Source organism: Poecilia reticulata, chromosome 16 (assembly GCF_904066995.2).
Source record: "Poecilia reticulata chromosome 16, P_reticulata-male-v2, whole genome shotgun sequence".
NCBI classification, from domain to species: domain Eukaryota; kingdom Metazoa; phylum Chordata; class Actinopteri; order Cyprinodontiformes; family Poeciliidae; genus Poecilia; species Poecilia reticulata.
This window is the reverse complement of record NC_088845.1, coordinates 20,762,697-20,785,917: the sequence shown is the minus strand read 5'-3', so window position 1 is coordinate 20,785,917 and position 23,221 is coordinate 20,762,697. Positions and strand designations below refer to the sequence as shown.

At 38.2% G+C, this 23,221-nt stretch overlaps 1 protein-coding gene across 4 annotated transcripts in view; it reads right to left on the bottom strand.

Moving 5' to 3' along the window:
* The window catches only part of ptprub (protein tyrosine phosphatase receptor type Ub), a 228,206-nt gene that overhangs the window by 141,329 nt on the left and 63,656 nt on the right, over nt 1–23,221 (bottom strand). For all 4 annotated transcript variants that reach the window (XM_008432338.3, XM_008432340.3, XM_008432339.3 and 1 more), the window contains exon 2: nt 19,594–19,725. In XM_008432338.3, the coding sequence (XP_008430560.1) occupies nt 19,594–19,725 (132 nt within the window). The remainder of the gene's footprint in view (nt 1–19,593; nt 19,726–23,221) is intronic.

Below are 23,221 nucleotides of genomic sequence, written 5' to 3'. Positions count from 1 at the left end.
CAGCCCCTTGCTCTCTGGTGACAGTGCAGAATCCCCGTGTGAGGCAGCCTTTCCTCGACTAATTCTTCGGTTCTGCCTTTGGAGGAAAGGATAGAGATGAAAAGGAACGTTTAAATTTAAAGAGTGTCCTGTCGGAGGATGTCATAATGGGCCAAATTATCATAGCAAAGAAGAACATTTCCTTTTTCCATCCAATTAGGTAAAATTGTACAATTTTTCTCCATCACTATCGTCAAGATGTGGTGGAGAGAATGGGAGTTAGAGAAGAACACTGCAGATTGCCGAAATCCGTCAATTTATCAACATGCTAATGTGATGAAACTGGACACCAAATCATCCGAGTAGCCATGTTTAATTTTTCTCTCTATTGCAATATCGCTGTTTTGCATATAGTGGATGTTGCAGCCAGCAAAGTAATTCCTACTACTTCAACACATTTTATCTGGATTTTATACAAGAAAAAGTGAAGTAGAAAGGAGAAACAAATGTTTGTTTTTTTTATGTTTTGGGGTTTTTTTCAACTTAAAAAATAAGGAAAAGTGTAGCATACACTTCTAGCTGTGGCTCAATTTAGTCCCCCTTTAGTTTGAAACTCCTACAGCGCAGTGAATAAAATCAGAAGACTGTAGAAGATAAAAATAAAAACAAATTCAGTGCAATAGTGTGTCATTTCATCTGAATACTGTACAAATACAGCTGTTCTCTGAAGGCTTTAGAGGTTTGTTGGAGAAAATCAGTGAACAGAAGCAGAATAAAGACCAAGGAACACAGCAGAAAGACCACAGGGATCACTGTGGGGAACTTTACACCACATTTATTTTATAAAACAGTACAACAAACGTGAGACAGCCTAAACTATCCAGAAAAGGAGCCAGGAGGTCCATTGTAGCTTTGGAGGAGATGCAGAGATTAACAACTCATGTTGAAGAATCTATTGGCTGCACAACTATTAGATAGGAAACACATATGTCTGACCTTCTTAGGAGAATGCATTCTGTTGTGGGGATGGTTGACAGGAAGATGAACAGAGCTAAAAACGAGGGCAATTTGATTTCTGCAGATGTGCAAGGCTGGTGGAGACATGCCCCTACAGGCTTGTAGATATAACTGCAGTAAAAGTTTAACAAAAATACTCAAATAAAGGGGCTAAATACAAAAATCACGATCCATGTTACTTACACTTCACCTTTATGCAGTTCTTGGTTAGTCGCTTACAGAAAACCATTGCAAGTTTATAGCTGTGGCTCAATAAATGAGTATAAGTTCAAGGGGCATTAATCCTTTTGCAATGCACCACATCCTTTCAGAGATGATCTCTAAAGAATGGTTTTTTTTTAAGCACATCGTTTGCAGAAAGGCACATTTTTACATTTGTCCTCACTTTTGTGACCTGCATAAAAGCGCCATTGTAGTGAGAGAGCAATATAAAGCAGAGCAGAGAGGCTGCGATTGAGACTGATATTATGATTGCACCAAGCTAACTTATTCTCTCACAGGAATAAAGTATGATACACAAACTCAAGGTATCTGTCAGCAGTAATAGCGCAGCTTGCTTTAACTCCAATTTAAAAATCGGTGCGCCACACAGACTGCCAGCCTCCCTGAATCAGAAGGAGGGGGAGGAATTTAAAGAATTTAAATCTGCTTTCTACAAAGCCTGTCATCGTGCTCTAATACTGTATTAATGCTCTAATACTTTTTGAAGGCTGCCAGTTCACAGAATTGTCCCCTTGAAGTAAAATCCCTGAGAAACTAAGGTTTGTTTTTAATTGTTTAGCTCATTAAAACACCGTAACGCTTTCACCAGTAACAGAATTTAAAAAAAAAAAAAAAAAAAAAAAACGTAAAATAAAGTCAATGGCTTCACGGTAACTAATTCATCTTTGTTGTCCTTCAACTCTCAGTGTCTCCTCTTTATTTGAGTCTTTAACAGTTTATCTGAAAGCCAAAACACTTCATTTGTATTAATGGAGAATCATAAAGTTTGGCGAAGCTTGAGAAGCTAATTATCTCCAGTCTAGTCAAAGGAACGGAGATGGACAGCATACTAAACAGTCCGGCGTGTAGGAAATGGAGACCGAGTGTGCGTTATTGTCAGATATTAATTTTAATAAAATATCACCTCTCTAACCAGTCTGAATAAGGAGGTTTATTGGGTCTCACTTTCACCATCCATTCCCTCATATTTCCCCTCCACGTCGTTCATCATTAAGATCGCCCGAGGATGAAGAAGAACATTTCCCCATCCGAGCACTATTTATATCCAAGCGGCTCCGGCTTGGAATCCCAGTAAAAGACAGGCAACAAATTCAGAGAGAGCACTGGACCCTTGAGACCTGAAATAATATATTACTTATTGTGTATAATTCAAATAGCCATCCATCCGCAGTTAGTCATTCTGCTTGCATCAGGCCTTTCCCATTCATTATCATATCAGTTAACATGATTTAATGCAAATGGCTCCACCCAGAAGCGGCGCCCAGATATCAATTACTGACAGGGAGTTGTGCGCGACAAGAGTTATTATGGTAACGGCGCTGAATTAAATTGCACCACAGAGGAAGTTTGTGAATGACAGCAATGGATGAGACATTAGCAGGGAGCACGGGGGAGAGGAATAAAAACGCTGCGTCTCCTCTTCTTTATTCTCTAAAGAACCCTCTTGACACTTGACGAGCCACCAACCAGACGCCGACTCGAGAGGATCCAACGTCTCGAATCAATGTTATTCCAACAAATGGTGATGAAATAACCTATACTCAGAGGCTCTCCATGCAATGGGATTGCCACCCACTATCTACAGAGAAAACACACTGAAATCATTAAGTCTCGCAGCGGCGAATCAATGGCTTCATACAGATTCGGCTCATGCAATGCGCTGATATGTTTATCTCTGCAGTTATCGAGCTCTTTGGCCGACCCGTGATTATGGTAAGGACACTTCAGGAATAAATTACAGCTTCGGAGTGATGCAGTGCCTCACAGAATTATTAATCCCCCTTAAACTTATCCACATGTTTTTTTTTTTCTTTTTCAGAATTACAAACTTTAACGTTTTCATCTGGGGGTTTGTCTGACAGACCAACACAACGTGATCCATGATGGTCGTTTGGAAGGAAAAGAGTGAATGGCTTTCGGATTTAAAGTATCTGAAAAGTGTGGCATACATATGCCACAATTCCTGTGAACACTTTTCACAGTAGTTACAGCAGTACAACTTCTGATAGAAGAAACTTTTCACATCTAGAAAATGGCATTTTTGCAAAAAGAAAAAGTCCAGATTGTGTCTCCTGGATTGTTGAAAACTGCAGAAGGGAATTATTTTTGGCTCAATCCCATATTTGTAGAGCGTACAACTAATAATTGTTCTGCAGACAGATTAGCACACATTAACACCAGCTGATCACTAATCACCGTGAGTCTCTTGGGTGAATCTCTGTTCAGTGGTCTCCTATAACATAACATAACGGACATAAATTTCTCCAAAGCCTCGTCCCTCACCTGTCCTAATGTTTGATCCCTCACGAATCTCTGAGGCATTTAAGGAAAAGCTGCTCTGACACAGAGATTAAATTACACACCATTTACCATTTGAGGACTTCTGAGGGTAATTATTTGCTGTATTTTTTTTTTATCTATTTATAAAATCCAATAGTAAACATGGGATGAATTCAGAATATTTCAGTATTTATCTTTACCTTCCACTTCACAAATATGCACCACTATTAGTTGGTCTACCACATGAAACACCAACAAAATATACTGAAATGTATGGTTGTTGCATGAAAAAAATGAAAAGAAAAAAGAAAGAAACGTTCACGAGGTATAAATACTTGCCAAGCACTGTACGTGCTCTGTCTGGAACAGATTATATAAATATGTAACAAACTCAGCTATTCTGTTTTGGATCAATGACAGAATCATCAAATGCTTTGTGGTTGTGAAATTCACGATGCAACCTTTCATGAGTTCCCTTTATCAGAGCTGAAGAGTCGCAGAAGATGTTTTGCAAATCCTTCCAGTTGCAACCAGTTTTCCCGACGGGACCTCTGAAGGATGAACTCTGGTCCCAGGGGGAACGCAGGGCATTGCATTTATAAGCAGATGGTGGCAGCGTCGAACTCCCACAGGAGATCACAACAACATTTTCCCCCCTCCTTGAAAAACAGTCGAGCACACTGCGGAAAAACAGAATACGCAGGAGAATAAAGCCTTTCAAAGAGAAAGTCAGTGAGCCGGCATTGATAAGTGCAACATTTTCATTAAACAGTAAAATGAGTTTAGTGATATAAGAAAATGCTTCTGTCAGGAATTCCAATAAACCGAAAAAACTCAAGACATTTTTTTTTTTTTAATCAAACTGCAGCATCAACTTTGACATAGTTTACAATAACGTGATATTATTTTCTGCAGACCCTCGCTTTCAGTTCCCCCAGTCTGCTGATAAAGCAGTCAGGTATGAAATCAGCCCAGGAGCATCACAATTGAGATGAGATCAGTTTTATGCAAATTATCAGAGATTGAGCGTGATATTAAAAGCTTTAGTACTGACAGTATGTGACTCTATTACCAATATTAATGTTTAAGAACAAATCAATCTGCTTCAAAGAATGCAATGCAACCATTTTAGTATTAAAAATGGACTCCAGTTGAAAATCTCTTTTAAAAATTATTCATGACCACGACTGACCAACTGGAGATTCAGCATTGCAAATATTAAAGCTGCAATTTTAATATTAGACAAAAGAAAGAAAAAAATCTATTTTTGTTTCACAAGACCTTTTCAGAATTCCTTCAAAGTATTATTTATTCATGCTACCCAAGGTTATTCACTTTGGCCTGCACTCATGGAGGATGTTTATTAGGTTGAAGTTTATAAAAAAAAAAAAAAAACAACCTAAGGCAAAATTGGCTAATTGTTACCAAGTCACGTCCAGTGCTCAGACTAGTTGTTATGAAAGATAATTACCATGTGTGAGAATGTTCAAACAGTACTTTGAGTTCTGGATCTCCATCTAAGACATCAAAGTCAAACTCGTGGCATCCAGCGTTTCCTCCGAACCCTTTTCATCAGACTAGATAATGGGACGCTAATCCTACATCAGCCCTGGATGTTGACACAGGATTTAAACTGTGTACTGCACAATCAGCCAAAAATAATTACTCGATCCAGGCAACTGTCTATTGTCCTGATACATAAATATTGACTATAATATGTGATTTTTGTCTACAGAGAGCACAACTGACTCTTTAGTGAATGCAAAATAAATTCATTTTACAAAATTAAACTCAATTATTAAACTTAATTTATAAAAAAAAAAAAGTATGAAAGAAAAAAAGAAATCGCCCTACTACAATGAGATATGTTGACAGAAATGTTTAAAATGTTTGCTTCGCTATGCACCGATTTTCAATGTTTTTGTAAAGGTCTAATAATACTGGTACCAAAATTATAAAAATATATAAATTCATCCTTAGAAATGTAGAGTTGGCCTCCATATTTTTGGACTTTATAAAGAAACTCTACAAAAGAAGAAATAAAAGCTCCTACAAGGTAATTTAGCCAATGGTGTTCTAGATAACACTGCAAAACAAACTTCACTTTCACCTTTTCATATTTTTTTTATCTCAAAAATGCAGAAGTAAAAGTATCAGCATACATAAAACATAAGTTTTCTAATTGAAAGATGTGGATAAAAATATAAACTAGAATACAGTGACATGTCAAGTGAAAAAATATCAAACTATTTTTCCACTTTTAAAACCAATGACTGTCTTGGTGAAGAACTTTTACTTCTGGAGCATTTTTTACTCCTATGAGGAATTTATATGTACTGAAAAAAAGCCAAAGCCTGGCTTTGATGAGAAACTTCTGGCTAGTGCCTGTGATCAGGGTAAATTTCCTGTGAGGTGCAGTGCAAAGCAAGTGGCACAGCCACTTAAATATACTAGGAGTATTTAGATCCAGCACATAAAGAAAACTTCATACAATCCCAAGATCACCAAAGAGATCATGGGATGGTCACAGAGAAGAGAAGACAGCAAATCTTAAATATTTAGAGAAACTTCAAAGCGAGAAAGAGTGAGAAGAAATTCCTTTTTAAGTTAATTCATGTTCACACTGAATTCATGAAGATGCTTAAAGTCTTTTAATCTTTTTTTGCTTACTGAGAAACGAACACAGCCTGTGCCCGAACAACTGGTAAAATATTCTGTTTTACAACTATTCCTCTGATGTCAGAGCACTGTTTGCACATTAACATTATTTAGTTGTGGATAAATAAGAAACAGATTTAACTAGGTTTTAAGTTTATCTAAGTGATACATAATGTTTTTGCACAGACACAGAAAAATTACATTCTCTACTGGTTTGAGAAATCTATAAGGTCAACTAATCACAGCTTTGTCTGTGATTTCTGTGTTGCTTAGCCCCCCGAACCACCTCAACTTGGTGGATATAATAATTATAATTTACGGTATTTTTCCACTATCGATACATTTTCTAATAACCAGAGTAGTTTTCCAGGTAAAAGTTGTTTCTACTTCACCTACCAATGTAAAAAAAGAAAGACTAGGGTAAAAGAACTGTGGAGTCACGCAAGAATATAATTATTACATTATGCGTTATAGTCTCAATGTTGAAGATCACATCTTTTTGTTGCTGTTGAGAGAAAAGCATCTTTTTTTCTCCTTTTTTTTCCTCACACAAACTCTGCAATACCCTGTGAGCAGTAGGCAGTCAAGGATGAACAAGTCTGACAAACTTCTCATGGTCAGCAGAATAAAGTTCCATCTAGCCAACACTGACTTTTTTCCTCAATGTTTTTTTTAAGGTGCATCTATACAGTATCCTTCCTGTGTTTCCAAAAATGATTTAATACTTGTGCTACACTTAGAGGAGTAAAAAGCCTTAAGACTAACAATATCAGAGTTTCAAAAGAAGAAGATTGACAACATGAGAAAATTAGTGCTAGGCTAACCAGCAGTTGTAGATTTGAGATTCTTTGGCAATGTCTGACACCGCCATGTTCTCCTCGGTCAGCAGCATCCTGAGCTTATAGGAGGTATAAGCAAAGCAGAAAACCTCAGCGTTGCTATGGTTGCTGCTTTGACGGAGCTGCATTTCACCCAAGCAGCACTGGAGTGGAAAGACAGACAGAAAAATAGCCCAGTGGTGATTGATGGTTGGTGGTAATTTGTTTCCTAATTCTACCCTTAACCCGAGTTGAGGTGGAATGAAGAAAAAAAAATTGGGCTTCAGCCTTTTTTGAATATGTGCATTGTAGTTTTGTGCAGTGAACATGCACTAAAGCAGACAGGACAATCAGCCAGTGCATATCCTTTAGTGCCCAATGCAAAATAAAGTTTAAGCTTTTTGACACCATTTCAAATCCATTTTCCTTGAGGACAATGAAGTCTGAAAACGGATAACCCTGCTGTTGTACACTAAGGCGACACACATCTGCCTTTCCTCAGTTATTTCAACACATTCAGACACAGCATATCAATCCATTCATGTCTCTGTTGTCAGTAAGCTGTGGCACAGTGCACACAAGTGAGAAGGATTTTATAATTAGAGTCTTTTATAATCAGGTAATGGTTGTGACTATTTTCTGACAGGTTTGTCTGTGTGGGCTTCCACTGCAAGGCTGCAGTCAAATGCTAACAGCACACAAGACCAGGATTCTGCTCTTCTCTCCATTTCTCTCATTGGGTTGCTTAATTCTTGTGAGACCACGTTCAAAAACCAACCCGCCTCGCTGGAGATTCAGTGCATCTTAATTGAAGAGAAATTACTGAGAGTAGGATCATAAAAAAAGAAGAATGAGTCCTTTTCTGGAATGTGAAGTGGTCTTCTTGTTCTGACAAGAAACTTCAAGAATTATTATCCTGCAATGGTAGAAAATACGTTTGCGTAGAGAGAGCCATTTAAGACAAACACTGTGCTGTAGGCAGACCCTGACGTTTTCATGTGTGTCTTTACTTATCGCTCTGAGTAACAAACCATCTGGTGTGTCGGGTTACATTTTTATGGCATTTGACCCCATCTTTTTTTTACAAGCAGTCAAAGAGTTTGTAAACTTGCACGACAAATGAGAGACAAACTTAGAAACAGCTGTTTTCTTCTGCAACGTAAGCTGAAGTAAATGAGCATTTCATCCCTTAGACTTTTCTGTATGCAAATGGCGCATTTTAAATCTAATGATAACCAAAAGGTAATTATTAACAATGACTTAACACATTAAACAAACTAATGGCTGCTTATATTTAGAAACATAGAATCACCCGGTAAAGCTCCAGATCTAAATTCAACAGATTCTTGAGGCAGTCTATGTGCAAATCTGGTCGAGTCCAAATACGTGCAGCTGAAATTGCCGCAATTTTACTTTAAAAAGTTTCGTCATAGAGCAGGTTGCCCAACTTCAGTCCTTGAAAGCCATTACCCGGCAACTTTTTAATACTGTATGTGCTTTCTTCAACACACCTGAATCAAATAGCTGAATTCCCTCATTAGCATTCAGTCATTCAGCACTGCAGAGGCCTGGCAATGAGCCATTAATGTGATTCAGGTGTGTTGAAGAAGGGATGCATCTAAAAGCTGAAGGGCAATAACTCTCAGGGACTGAACCTGGGTGCCCCTGACTTAGAAGCCTGGATATGTGTAAGAGAAAAACTTCTCTGAGTTAGATTTAGAATATTTTCTACATTTTGAAGAAACTTTGTATACTTTTGCATACACTTAACTTTGTGTCTATAATGTGAAAAAAAATAGTTTGAGGGGGGTATAAGTCCAGTTTCAAGACACTAAAAAGTGGCTGAAATGCTTCTCTGAAGCAAAAAGAAAGAAGGATAAAAGCAACACTAACTTTGTGTAAACACTAAAATCTTTCAGTTTTGCTGCTTTCATCAGTCACTGACTTACAACCCGAGGTGAAGCCAGGAGGAATAGAGATCCACTTTATCCAGAAAAATGTCAGCTTCACTTTATTTGTCCCCAACATCACCCAAGCATTACACTCGCACCCTGAAGTCAGGATGGTTAACTAAGGCAGTTTACTTGGCTTCAGTCCTGAGTGAGCTCCCTGGCATCAATTATGTTGTTAAACCTGCAACCTTACATATAAAGCCTTGTAGCTCTCCCTGTAAAGCGACACTAATTAGAATGAAACTAGAGCCAAACAGTGCTTCATTACCATACTCACCTTTCACCCAGGATTCTGTCTGAGTGGGGAGTAAAAGCACGGATCACATAAGCGGCGGACGGAGTGAACTCCTTCGAGCTTGCCAGCATCTAAAAGTGCTAATATGTTTGCCATTCTTAAATGTTTCCCCCCCATCATTCAGAGTAATTGTTCCTCCTCAGCATATTTAGGAGACATAAAGGAATTTGATGCCGCCTTCTCCGAGAAACAATCCAATTAATTTGTCAACTTTTAAAAGCTTCTGGCAAGTGACAGGCGTTTTTTAGATGCTTTACGAGGAGACAGGGCATTCGGCTGGAAGTGATCAATGAATATGATATTCTTTGCCTTTGGGTAATGAGTCGAGAGCACTTATCCCAGGGAACCAGTAGTGCTCCTTCTAGGTTATGGAAGGCTTTTATTCCCAACAAACACCACCGTTCAGTCGATTTCACAAATTAACTGATTGCTCTCAGTTCATTGCTTTCTAACTGCAGATGCGTTAACAAAGGAATCGGCTGGAGAAATGTTTGAAGCTCTGAGTCAGAAATCACCTGACTGCACAGAAATATGTCCGGAAGAGCGCAAGACGAAAAGCAAAAAAAAAAAAAAAATTTTAAGTGACTTTGAACATTGCTGTTGGTTCATTATGAGGCTGCCGTGAGTTTTCAGAAACAGCTGATCTACTGGGATTTTCATGCACAACCATCTCTCAGGCCTAATGAGAACGGCTGGAAAGAGCAAAAATATAACTACCAGATGTCCGATTCAAGATTATGGAAAGAAAATGAAATTGGAAGTGAAATCTTAATCTACTATTTTTATATATATTTTTTTTTATTTGGTTAAATCCATATTTAGTGAACGCAATGTCTCAGCAATCCGAAATAATATTTTGGACTCAATACATCAGACAAAGCGATCCTGCATTAGTTTTCATCAATGCTAGCCATTCCCTTAAAGGCACATAAACATAGGCTTTTATGTGTTATAAGCAGCCATTAGTTTGTTTAATGTGTTAAGTCATTGTTAATAATTACTTGTTGGTTATCATTAGATTTAAAATGCGCCATTTGCATACAGAAAAGTCTAAGGGATGAAATGCTCATTTACTTCAGCTTACGTTGCCGAGTTGCAGAAGAAAACAGCTGTTTCTAAGTTTGTCTCTCATTTGTCGTGCAAGTTTACAAACTCTTTGACTGCTTGTATTTGGACTAAACGTGTTTACAGCCGACGTCGCTAAACAGAACACCATCTGAAAAAGCATATCTGTAAAAACGTGAATAAGGGAGGAAAAGTCTGCACAATAATGACTATAAATAGTCCACCTTTACATTGCACATGTTTTACATTTCCTACAAAATACTTGACAGTTTGTCTCAGTCACCCACTCACAATGAAAGGTCAGGATTTGTTTATTTGCATTGTATAAATACAGAACTTTAACTCCCACGCACACATTAAAAGATTAATACAGCGCTGGTGTTTCTCCTCCATTTAACAGCTAAGCAGCCAGAATTAAGGGTCTGATTTGGATGCAAGTCTGCACTTGCAAAGCGGCGACAATATGTCAATGGCTTACAAGCTGCCGTAATTTCCAGAACGCCAGAGTATTTAAACAGAAAAAAGACCTGACCGCTGAAGAAATATCTGCCACAAATTGGTGGTAAACGTTAGGATTTATACTTGAAATCAAAAGAACTCTGTAAGATACAAAAAAGGGAGTAAGAACTGTCCCCCTCCTCCTGACCACTTCTCATGCATGGAAAGCGGTCAGAATGGTTATTAAACCTCCGGGATTGAAGGAAAATGGTTCTCGGTGGAATCTGCTAACAACGGGCTGCGTTGCTTTAATGTGATGCTGTCAGCTACATGATTATAGGGGAACTTACTTACATGTAGCGTGTCGATGTTCATATAAGGAATCAAGTACGCAGCGATTGATGAGATCACATTTGATTCTAGTGATTAAGTTCAAATAATCATGTGCAACGTCAAATATACATCAAGTAATACTTCTGTAAGGGTTCCTATCTATCAATGCGAATAATTAAAAAAAGACATGTAGGCTGTACTTTCTTTTGTTTTTATATTCTACATGTCATGAGAAAGAACTTGTTGCTCCAAAACAGGGAAAAGCAGGACACATTCCACAACGTTCCAGTTTTTTTCCCCTCCATATGCTGACCTTAAACTTGTAGCTAACTTGTTCAATTTGGGTACAGACCTGTGTCTAATTACCCCCATAAAAAGAAGGCGGCTGCAGATCAATATCAGCTTTTACTTTTCTTACTTTGTTCGCTTTGAAGGCTGAACGCTGCTGTAATGCACACTGGAATGCCAACCACTTTATGCTTCCCAGGATATTTTTTTTTTATCATAAGGATTATATAAGGACCGTTCCGCTGTCGAGGCGCCCGGCTGCGTCGAATGAACTCGTCTCGAACGCTTTCTACTTGTGAATAATCTGTGTCACTTAAGAGTGATGGAGTCAAAATTGCCTCGGAAAGCTCTTACAAACTGAAACGAACAAGCAGCAGCAGCAGCAGCATCTGTAAGATCATTTCTGAATGATTTATTCAATGGATCCTGCATAAACACACACCTGATTTCCAGCAAACAGACAAGACTGCTGCTTGCTGATGATGTGATTTCCCAGAGTATTTGATAAGCAGTTCCTGACAGCTGCTCCTCCTCTTTGGTCCTAAGGAAGAAGATAGACTTGCATGTACCTTTAACTACAGCTCTGCTCTGTCTTACAAACGCACACAAACCCCCTTAAACTCTTTCAGTCTGTCACAGGCCTCAATGCACGGTGTTTTATTGGGATTTTATGTCATAAAACAACAATCTAGTGCATAATAGTGAAGTACAAGAAAAAACAATACACTGTTTTTAACTTCTTCAAGAAATTATTTAAAAAGTGTGGTGTGCATGTGAATTCAGCGCTCTGTAACACGCAAATTAAAATCCAAAGCAACCAGTTACTTTCACATTTAGTGCAGATATTACACATGTATGTAATTTAACATCAGTATAAATCCAGCTGTTCTGAAAGGTGGATGAGACAGATCATTAGTGAGCAAACATAATGCAATGGACCCAGAAGATAGAGCAGGGATGAAGTTGTAGAGATTTTTTTAAAACAGTACCTTCAGTAACTCTGGAGGAGTTGCAGAGTTTCACAGCTGAAGTGTCAGAAATTATTTGCAATAGCACTACCAGCCACACCACAAATATGGTCTTTATGAAAAAGTCACAACCTTTTTGGCTTATGTGGAAAATATTAAGTTTGTTATAATATATATATATTGTACATCATCTACACCTTGTGCATTGTGAAACATCATCCTGTGTAAATTCTTCATTTTAGCAGAAAAGCTGGTCAGAACTAATCAGAAAATGAATTTGCAAAAAAAAAAAAAAAAAAGTTAAATGATGCAAATTCATTTTCATCTGTGAACGTATAGACTTGGAAATGACTCATAAAAAAAGAGTCAAACTCAATTACTAAACAATGGTGGAACTTAGGAAAGATTAAATGCACCAACACTTTACACCAAAACATTTTCAGTAACTCTGCCTGGAGCTGTGTTTGCTATTCTAATCTAATCGCATACATGCCTGCAGTACAAGTTTTTTGAACATGAGCGGGTTTGAGGGGAATAAAATGTTTTCTTTTTTAATAATGTCCTATACAAGGCATCTACAGCATATACGGTGAATTCAAACTACCTCAAGGGGCAGGTGAAGGAGGGCAGAATAATTAAGTATTGCATGGCTGCAACTGCTCTGATAACAACCTCTCTCCCAGGTTGCTTTCCTTCTCTGGCTCTTGTCTTCAAGACACAAATAAATCTCAGGTCAATGTCAACGACATGCACAGTAAAGTGTAGCTGCTTGCGCCGAACGGATGACACCGACCACGTGTGAGAGGTGAAGGATGCCATGGACCAGAAAGAGACGGTCCAGCTCCTATTTCACAGAGAGGGTTGAACACCAAAGAGATTGTGTGTGTTTATGTGAGTTAACTCGGTAAAAGTTATTAAAGAGAGCTTACTGCAGTGGCATGTGACCAAATGACCAGGGTCTGACCCCGGGACACTGAATAATAAAGCTATGATTCATGTGGGTCTTAACTTCTTTGAAATGCAGCCTATTGAGAGAGTCTAGAGCATTCGCAGCTAAAGCTACTGTGCTCATGGCTAATACTTATAAGGCACAGGGTTAATCTGCTGAGTGCATTAACCCATTTTTGCTCTGAGGTGGAGTGTAATCCGACGTAAGCAAAGGGCTCTCCTGAATGTTTGGTCAGATACAGGAAACATAAAGAAAATTCAAATTAAAGAAACTTTTTTTGAAGGGTTGTAATGCTACATGTAGTCGGAGAATGGGCTTTAGCACATGTCAGTGCTCTGTTTTCAGAAACGTCTGTAGAAATCGGCTGGAAAATGAAGCCCAGTGATTTCAAAATGCACAATTTAAATGACACCAGAGGCAAGTATATGTGTCAAACAGGGAGGATGGGAAGGTAGTTTTAAACCTATTTGTGTTCATGTACCCCACCATCAGGCCTTCAAAATGTTTTAATGCAAAATGAATTTATAGGAAACTCTCTTGGACAGATTTCTTGGGGTAATTACTTGTAATCTGCACAGCCAGTTTTGATAGAAAACCATTTGATGGCAAACCGCTGCTGAACAAACTTCATTTAAAGTTTATTAAATGAAGTGCCTCTAAATTATTTATTGGCTTCGGCTTGTAATAGACAAAGAAAAATAATAATGCTTCATTCATTTTAATTTGTTCGTGTGTGAATTGATGAGTCACGTAATCTTTCATAAATCCACTTATGTGACGGCACAGTATATGGTTACGAGTATTAGCAACAGGACAGTAGCTCTAAACCTCAGACTCAGACGGGAAAACGGTAGGTGTGTGTCGAGAGACAATCTCTAAAAAGGTTTCAGACTTTTCTCTTTTTTTATACATAGAAAAAGCAGCATTCCACCCAGATCTCAGTCCACATGCCAACACCTACGATGCATTTGGCTCATAGGTCCAGTCTATGAGTAATGTTCAGTCATGTCTCCAACCTCTCCTGGAATAGGTCACTGTGAGCTGAAATAGAAGCGTAAACCATTTGTTCATATAACTGCAGCTTGACAGCAGCAGCGTTTCCCACTGCACCCGAAGGTCGCTGCAGCCATCGAAGGGTTCTAGTTCAAATGCTGCTGGAGAAGTCAGAGTCCATTATTTCTGAAGGGATAAACTCAATATATGTTACTTCTGCCCTTCCCCCTAGATGGTAATGAATCACAGATTGAGTATCCTTGTTGTTATTTAAATACCAGAAAAGACAAACCTGAGCTCGGTGGAGACTTAGTTAAAAAATATGTTTTTTAAAAACGCAAACAATAAATCAGCCTTAGTAAAGATATTATTAATACGTAGAACATATAGGGCAGCATTGTTTGGATAGAATGAGAAAGTATCGCCCATATATTGGAACAGCTCTGCAGTGTTTATTGATGAATGTGAACTTTCCACAACCACTGGTGGTAAAATCCAACCCGAGGAAAATGCAGCAACTTATTATTCCACTGTGGTTTTCTTAACCTACTTTTGGTCTTCAACTAAAGATGTACCTTTTAGATTAATATGATGGCGTGATGTTAAGAGCCCTAATGAGTTTCCTTATTTTTGGTTCAGCCCATTAAGTTGAGCAAACATACACATGTATTTTGTTTTGATTTCGGCTCCCCCGTCTCCGCTGCCCCCAGGGTGAATGATTGTTATGGCCTCCAATAGATTTTCTAATTCTGTTTCATAGAGAAGAAGACTCAACGGTAGCTTTTTTTAGTATCAGAGAGGTGCTTACAAAAAGTCAGGGAAGCAATAAGATGTTTAGAGGCGATTAAATAGAAAACTGTATTTTCTATAGAATGCCTAGGCTTGTCTGCTGTTTGTCTGGGTGAGAGTGAGAAAGAGCAAGACTTTCAGTAGATAAGGTGAACACAGTTTGACAAACTTGTTTTGTTTTATTCAAAAGCTTTTCAAATCTCTGATTGCTAAAGCTTGGCATTCATAAGAAAACCTCATTCTTAAGGTAAGAATTTGCAGTCTCTCTGGAATACACATAGAAACTGTTGTTTCAGAAAAGTCAGCCTTGTCACCATGACAATTTCTAAAAAATATATGCTAAAGACAGTTTAAGATTCATGCTTGTTTTACATCAATTTGTCCTTCAGACAGTTGTATAATGGATTCCCTGCTACTACTTTAAATGAATAATAAGAAACATCTGATAAAATTATGATTTTCTGGTCTGTTTGTTCGCTAATCAGCCTATTGTTTCTATTTTCCCAATACATAAACAACTATGGGTTAAAAAGGGTCAGTCTGAAATCTAACTTGGCTTAATGGTCTTTAAAAACCTCGCCACACAAATAAGAACTAATTAACTTCCAAATTAATTCTCTGATCACACCTTCGTACATGGAGTCTTTGTACAGATGGTGGATTTTGCATGAGTTGTTCAATGTGTTAAGAGAGGAGGAGAATCTGGGTGCCTAACATTTAAAATTTAACACCTGACAAAGTAAGATACATCACAGTTCTCCCTTTAAGCATGATGAATAGATTTTTCCCTAAAGGCAAACCTTTCGTACTAAAGCATAACGGATACCGCAGTGCATTCATAACTTTCAGCGCCAACAGCTCTGACTGCTGTAAAAGCGGCTTCACTCAACATGCAAACACTTCTTCTCTCAAAGGTCGTCATCCTGCACGCCTGACTCGTTTGTTAAAACAGCAGGAGGACAAATGATTATCAATATCACTCAAACATCTTCAATCCGAGTCCAAATGAGGCGAGCTGTGATGAAATGTGCTGTTTTTATGGAGATCTTTCTTTTTTTTTCCAGGACTATTTTCTCTTTCATGGGAGCAGTCGTCTCTAATTTCTCCGGGGACCTACAAGCTGCTGCTATCTCAGCTGTGTTTACTAATCTTCCCTCGACACCAATTTCTCAGCCCCACAAAGTTAATGCTGGTCCAGTGTAAATAGCCTTATCTCATAAAACCTGTGTTCTCCCCCGCCCCTCTCCGGCTCAGCTGCTTGATGTATACATCATTAGCAGTCCGCACACAGAGGGATTGGGTCAAAAAAAAAAAAAAAAAAAGGGAGAAGGACGGGGAGGCAAGAAGTTTGTGCTCCCATACCTGCAGCAACGTTATCACGCATGATTAACGCCGAAAATGTCAGCTTGGACATGTAGTACATACAGCCACTAGAAGATGAATAACAGGAGTGGTTCTCCTAAAGCGTTCCTGAAGGATAAGCAGGCCACACATCAAATCAAACGAGTCTCCCAGAACTCCGAACTGATTGATGTTCGGCTCGTCGTCATTCACAGATTACAGTACCTACCTCGCTCCACCTGCGCCAGTCTGCTTCGATGAAGGCCCTGGATTGTTGTATATGCCACGGCAGCGAGTTTTAATTAAACCCAAAGGGGAAAGTATTAATTATCTCATTGCCTGCTGTGAATAGGCTAGCGGCTGCAGGCGGATTCTCACATGAATGCTGATGATGTTGAGGTGAGTGAGGTGTGGCTCTGAATTAAATGCGGGATTTATCGAGCTCAGGATTGTATTTGGATAACCACCTGCAGACACACACACAAAAAAAAAAACCTGAGAAATTTCAAGCTGTAAATCAAAAAGCCGACTTTGAAACAGGCCTGATTTCCCCCTCGAGAATGTTTTTGACCATTTTTTAAAAGGCTACTTGAGCTGATGGTTCTGAAACAGACAGAATGCTCCCCCTGGGGCATTCATTTAACTCTGTTTAGATTGTATCTGTTCCACTCAGCTTATCTATCTTCATATCTGCCATATTAACTGTCTCCTTGGCCATCAAATCATGTCCATCGCCTCCGAAGAGCTTGTAATATTCATAGTGAACACGATTGTTCCCTCTCTGCTACACTTGTACAATAAACACTTCAATACATGCTTTTGTCAAGGGATTATTGAATCCTCATTACCATATGATAGACTGATTGATTAGCTACACCAGAGGCATGTTTATTTCTAAATCATATTGCAAATTTTTCGGTAAAAGGCGCTTTAACAGCAGATAGCCCGTTACAGCCAATGATTTCATTTTTTCTTTTTTCTTTTTGCTGCGAACCTGAAACAGCAGTCCTCCCTTTGCCAAACCCCTGTAGGTATTTGTTAATGCGGAGATGGAGGAGCGCCTTATAAACTATGCATGTCGTATCCCTCTGGCAGTCACCAGTAGAGAGGATGATGGCAGGAAAGGGCTGGCTTTCATTAGTCTTGTGAGGCTGCTTAACATAAAATTATCCTTGGGGTTAGCAGAATGCAGACAAAAACAGGGTGAGGGCTTCATTAAGCTTGATGAATTAAAGACATCAGACATGAACGTAAGAGGAGTTGCACAGAGTCAAACTTTTCTAACACTTGGAAATAGCCACTTGTGCAACACGAAATCAAGTTTGCCGTTTCGGAGAGTGGAAACTAAGAACTGCACCAAACATTCAGAAAATGTACAGTTTGGTAAATTTTAGAAAAAGAACACTTTAAAAACAATGTAAGAAAAGTAAGCTTTTTACCCAAAAACAAAATATTGTATTGTGTTAGTGTACAAAAATGTATTTTAAATGTCTCCCAAGGAAAAATATTTAAGTTTTACTCATTGCTTTATGTTGTGTGGGGACAGGTACTTACAAATACACGTCAACTTTTACCACCTACATGGTGACATAGATGGTCTTTTAGACACATAAAAACATAAAGAATTTAAAGAGATTTAAAATGTAAATATAAAACATCTCATCAATCAAGATCCAACCCACCCAACTAATATAGCCAATAATAAAGTATATTATTATTAAATTATGAAAGGTAGCGATCCTTCATGACTATATATAGTAGATCTTGCTCAAGAATTTTTTTTCACTTTTAATCCAAAGTGTTAGCAGTCAAAAATTAATTTTAGTTCTGCCTATAAGGAATTACCCATGTTTACCACTTATACAGAGAAGACTCATCCTAGAGAGGGTTTACCACGCTGGAAGCTGAATGAATGACTGAACCTGTTGCTCAAAGTGAACCCAACAGGTCAGCAAACACATAGGGAGCACTTAAGCCTAAATAAGTTCAAGAATTTTTAAAGTTCATCACATTTAGTTTCTTAAGATCATAAAAATCCTGTAATCTGATCATCCTTCTTGCCAAGATCTTAATGGTCTAATTATATATTATCCTGAGTGGCTGCATGTGAGTAGGAGGTACAAAGAAATTTACATGTGAGAGAAAATCATAAAATTCATAATACATTTAAGCATAAAATGATACATAAACCATCATTAGTCCAAAGGTTTTTAAGATTGCTTCTGTAACTCAAACATCTTGACATGCTTGTCAAGTATCCAACATAGATATGCTACAGATTTACATCATTACAGCCAATCAAAGCATTTACTAGGAACAGAACCAAACTGGCAGGTTTTTGTAACGTTTAACTTGACGCATGATTATTGAAACTGTGCTGCAGTAAAATCCAATCTAAATCAATGTTGTTACTACATACAAAACTGAATGCACTTGTTTATATCATGTCTATTCTTTTATTCTAAACAACGATTTCTGAAGTAATCTGAAAACACACTGTTCACAGTTTTCATGATTTTATTCACGCTAAATTTATCTTTGAAAACTTGCTGTGTGATAATTTCTGAATAGAAATATCTCAGTAAACATCCTCTGTCCATATGTAATTTAATTTTACTTTTTCAACTGTGAAATTGCATCTATTAATTTTCACATCATTACAATTGTAGGACTAATTATAGGAATCATGCACAGAGTCCTATGTGCTGCCGAGATTGAGAACCAAACAAAACACGGACTAACTTCTCACACCAAGATGTAGCCACTCACATAACCCAACTTTGTCAGTTTTTTTTGCACTCTCATTAAAAAAAACAAACAAACAACTGACACAGTTTAACTTTAGGTTAATCCTTCGGCACTTACGAAATGGTTCTGGAGTTTCTGGCAATTGCTGTAGACCAGAAATGCAACACCACTTTACTGTTTGCTCATCTACTGACTTGAAAATCAGAAGCAGTAAACTGGCACCTTGGGAGCACTACAGCCCCCGACAGGTGAGAAGTAGAAATTTTACTCCTGTGCAAATTGGAAACCTGCCACTGTGGTTTATGCAGTGATCAACTTTACTTGCTGCTTACTAAATGTCCTTGTGTTTGGCCAACTGAGCTGCACAATTTCCACCAGTAGTTTCTGAGAACAACAAGCTTTGTGATTTGTATCAGAAAAGTTGACTAAAATAGCCAAAGCAGAAAAGAGGAGGACTTACCCCTCAGGAGGTCGCTGCTGGCCGAAGGCGAGCTGTATGTCCGAAACAGCATCCAGTCAAAGTCATCGTCCTCCCCTTGGGTGAAGTCACATAGATTAGGATCCGAGTCCTCTTCAAACGTGCAGCCAGCAGCTAAAGGAAAGGAAATGAATAAAAAAAATAAAAAAAAACAGAATTAGCTAAAAGGCTAGAATGGGTACTCACCACATTTAAAATACAGCTCCCAGCACTAAAATGTCAAACTTAAGTAGACAAGAGTGACCACAGTTAGCTGTTCATATGACAAAGCTTTGTTGTAGTTCAATTCTGGTATAAAAAGAAGAGCAACAAGAGCTGTGGTGTGATGTTTCAACATAGTAACCCTGAAATATATACCTATTACACCATCTGGACCTGCCAACCTCACTGCCCACACATTCAGTAGGGGAAAAAAAAGCATCAACAGCAATAAAAAATGACTGGGTTTAGATTGGGATTTCACACGGAGGCCAAATATTCAACTTTAAACCTCAATGCAATCTAAAAAAAAAAAATCGAATGTCTCGAATTTTCAGTGAACTTAGAATAACTCACTATCCTTCTTACACAAAAGTAGCTTGACTGTAAAATCATAGCAGGCAAAAGAAGTATGGTTCTCCACTGCCAGGGTTTTATGAAAGTTTTTCAAAAAGTGCACTGATGGAAAAATGTGCTTGCTTTGAACATATTTGGGTCAGTGAAATATCAAGATCTAAAAAAAAACGGAGCTGATCTGCTGAAGTTAGTAAAAGTCTTGGTAAACAAGTGATTTTGTATTTCATTTCCCGGTGTTTCGACCTGACTCAGATGGTCGACCCAAATTTGGGTGACCCCAAGCAGTGATGGATATTGCTTTGAATGGTAAAGCTCAGGAAATGGACCATAATCTTTTACAGAAAGTTAACTGATATTAATCTGTTTGCAAATGAGCAAATGAGTAAATTAGTAAATGCTACATCGGGCTTTAACACTTTAAAAAGTCAAGTTTTTTTTTTTTTCTTAATTTTTCATGAGCTACATCATGAGTTACATCACTATTAAGCAAATAAGCTGCTGCTGGCACCCCGAATCAGTGTTTATGCTTTATACATGTGAAAATGGCTGCAAACGGATACAACAGTACAGCGTCAAATCGATGAGTCAAATCGAGAAGCAGAAGAAGCGGAGCCTGCAGGATGCAACAGCGGTTTCTGAACAACAAGTCAACCCTGCCACAGTCATTTTTTTTTTTTTAAACAGCAAGTCAACCAGTCAACTGTCTTTTTTTTTTCTTTCTTTTTTTTCATCCTGACTATTTGGCGGGAAATCTGCCTCGCTCTTCCCGAGCGTCAAGCTAGCTCTGTTGGTAAATTCTGCCATGTAGTTTTCAAGAGTCCTTCGTAAAGTGATTTGTACCAACTACAGTTTTCTTTGGCAATGTGGCTGCAACATTGTAATTAAAAAGCAAAATGAAGCCAAGCTGATCTGGCCACCATGACTGAGCGAATGCACATGGACATGCAGCCATTGTACAGTGGTAAAGCTAGCTGACCAAATGTGTTCGAGCTCTGCTTTGGTTGCTAGGAGAGGGGCAGTGCCCTCCGACTGTCACTTAATTTTGAAGTAAGTGACAGTTTTTGAATTTTTTGAATTTTTGGGGGGGGGGTTTGCCTTTGGACTGTTTCTAGAAGCAGTAAAGACACGAATGAAAGTACAGAAACGTACAAAAAGACTATTTTGCATAACAGGTCCCCTGTAAAGAAGTGGCAAGAACCAAGTTTCCTTCACAGATATTAAGCGACACACTTTGATTATTTCTGCCTTGAACCACTAAAACTAAACATGACAGATAGCAATGCTCCTGCATGTGAAGGGATATGAAGATAAAAGTACCACTCAGAGTGAGCAGGTCCTTTGGGAATATTGTTATTATCATAATATTTCTCAGTCTGCCATCTATTGAATCAAAAAGCCTCATTTTGTCTTAATGATATTAAACGGCGATAACATTAATGGGTCCTGGGAGCAGAACTGATGGGTTTTGGTCGTTGTTCCATACATCTGTTGCCACGTTTCGCCATTCCTGTTGGTGTGAGAGTTACGGTGTTGCAGTGGGCAGTTTGGAATGGCTCTGTCATATGACCCCGAAGCCTGTGTCAGTAATAATTAGAGTGGGACAGCATGAGACGTGGCATGCTAATGATAGGAATAATCAGTAGCAGGTCCTGAAGGTGACCCCAGTGGTCCACTGCTCAGTCGTTTCTCTAATCTGCCATTAACCAAATGCTTCCAATGTGACGGTCCGCAGAGAAAAGCAGAACTGGACTCACTGTGGCGAGGATCGAAAATATCATTTTAACTACTCATGTGGATTTCCAGTCATTAAAGTCATGCACAGTTTATTCAGGCTGCTGTAAAAATAGTTACTATTGATGGTTTTGTTTCGAAGATATTTCAAGAAGGTCCTTAATGTGTTGAGTACTTATGAAATTTCAATTATTCACATGTATATTAACTGTTAATAGTAAAAAATGAACAGATTGATATTATGGTTGTTTTTGTTTAATTTCTGTTGTATTTCCAGCTGCATCTTTAGCTCTTTCTGTGTACTTGTATTTCCCTGCAGGTTTATGCCACACCTGTGTTCGATCGGGTCATTACTCAGTGTATGTAGGCCCCCAGGGTTTCTCTGGCTGCTTCTCGGATAGTCTTTGTACTCTGCACTCATTCAAACTTTCTAGCTGCTTTCTTTTTTATTATTCCTTGTTGACTCCCTTGTGCTTGTTCCCACACTTTTGTAAGCAACTCATTGTGTGCTTTGGGATTTATCTGGACTGTGCGCGTCTTTTTTCCATGTCCTTTACCTCTTTCTGTGTGTGTGTTTTTTACTGACTTCCTTTTCTGAGACTGAGTATTAAACTTGCATCGTAGACATAGACTTCAGCTGCTTTTCTTCCATAAAGTTGTCTGTTTTACAATATCAAGCTTTAGGGAACTCAATATCTTAGCTTTCTTATTTTGGGTGAAAATGAAAACATGTAATAAAAATGTAATTTATGTTTTTTGACATTGTAAAGGTATTTACAGAGCAATTAAAATGAATGAACTACTACTTTAAAGGGTTTAAATAAGAACTGAATTAAATCAAATGACAGCACATAAAAGCAAACCTTTACAATCAATAGACTAAACCTTTTTAATAAAAAAAAAATTCTAATAGAGCAGCTTTTAGCCAGGATCATTTATGTATTTATTCTCTTAGAAATGTTTATAAGCAGAAAGGCCTTACATAAACAATAACTAACCTTCTCTGACACATCAAAACATTTGACCAGCATTTCATTTACTTCATAAAATATCAAACTGTAGCAGCACATTTATTGGCCAGCTAGCTGAAAAAATGCAGAACCCTCCAGGGTGACTGGATATTTTCTCAAGCTTCATGGAGCCCAATGACTTAGCACTGCATCTCTGCAAGCTTTTACTGCGCACTGTCAGTCAGCTGGCTTGTAACTATACTTTAATTTTCCTTCAATTACAAGAAAGACTAGTCCAGTAGATCAGTCATGGTGTGGTTTAGCATGCAGCAACAGAAAAAAGTTCATAGGATTTTTCCTCTTTGGCTTCAGCT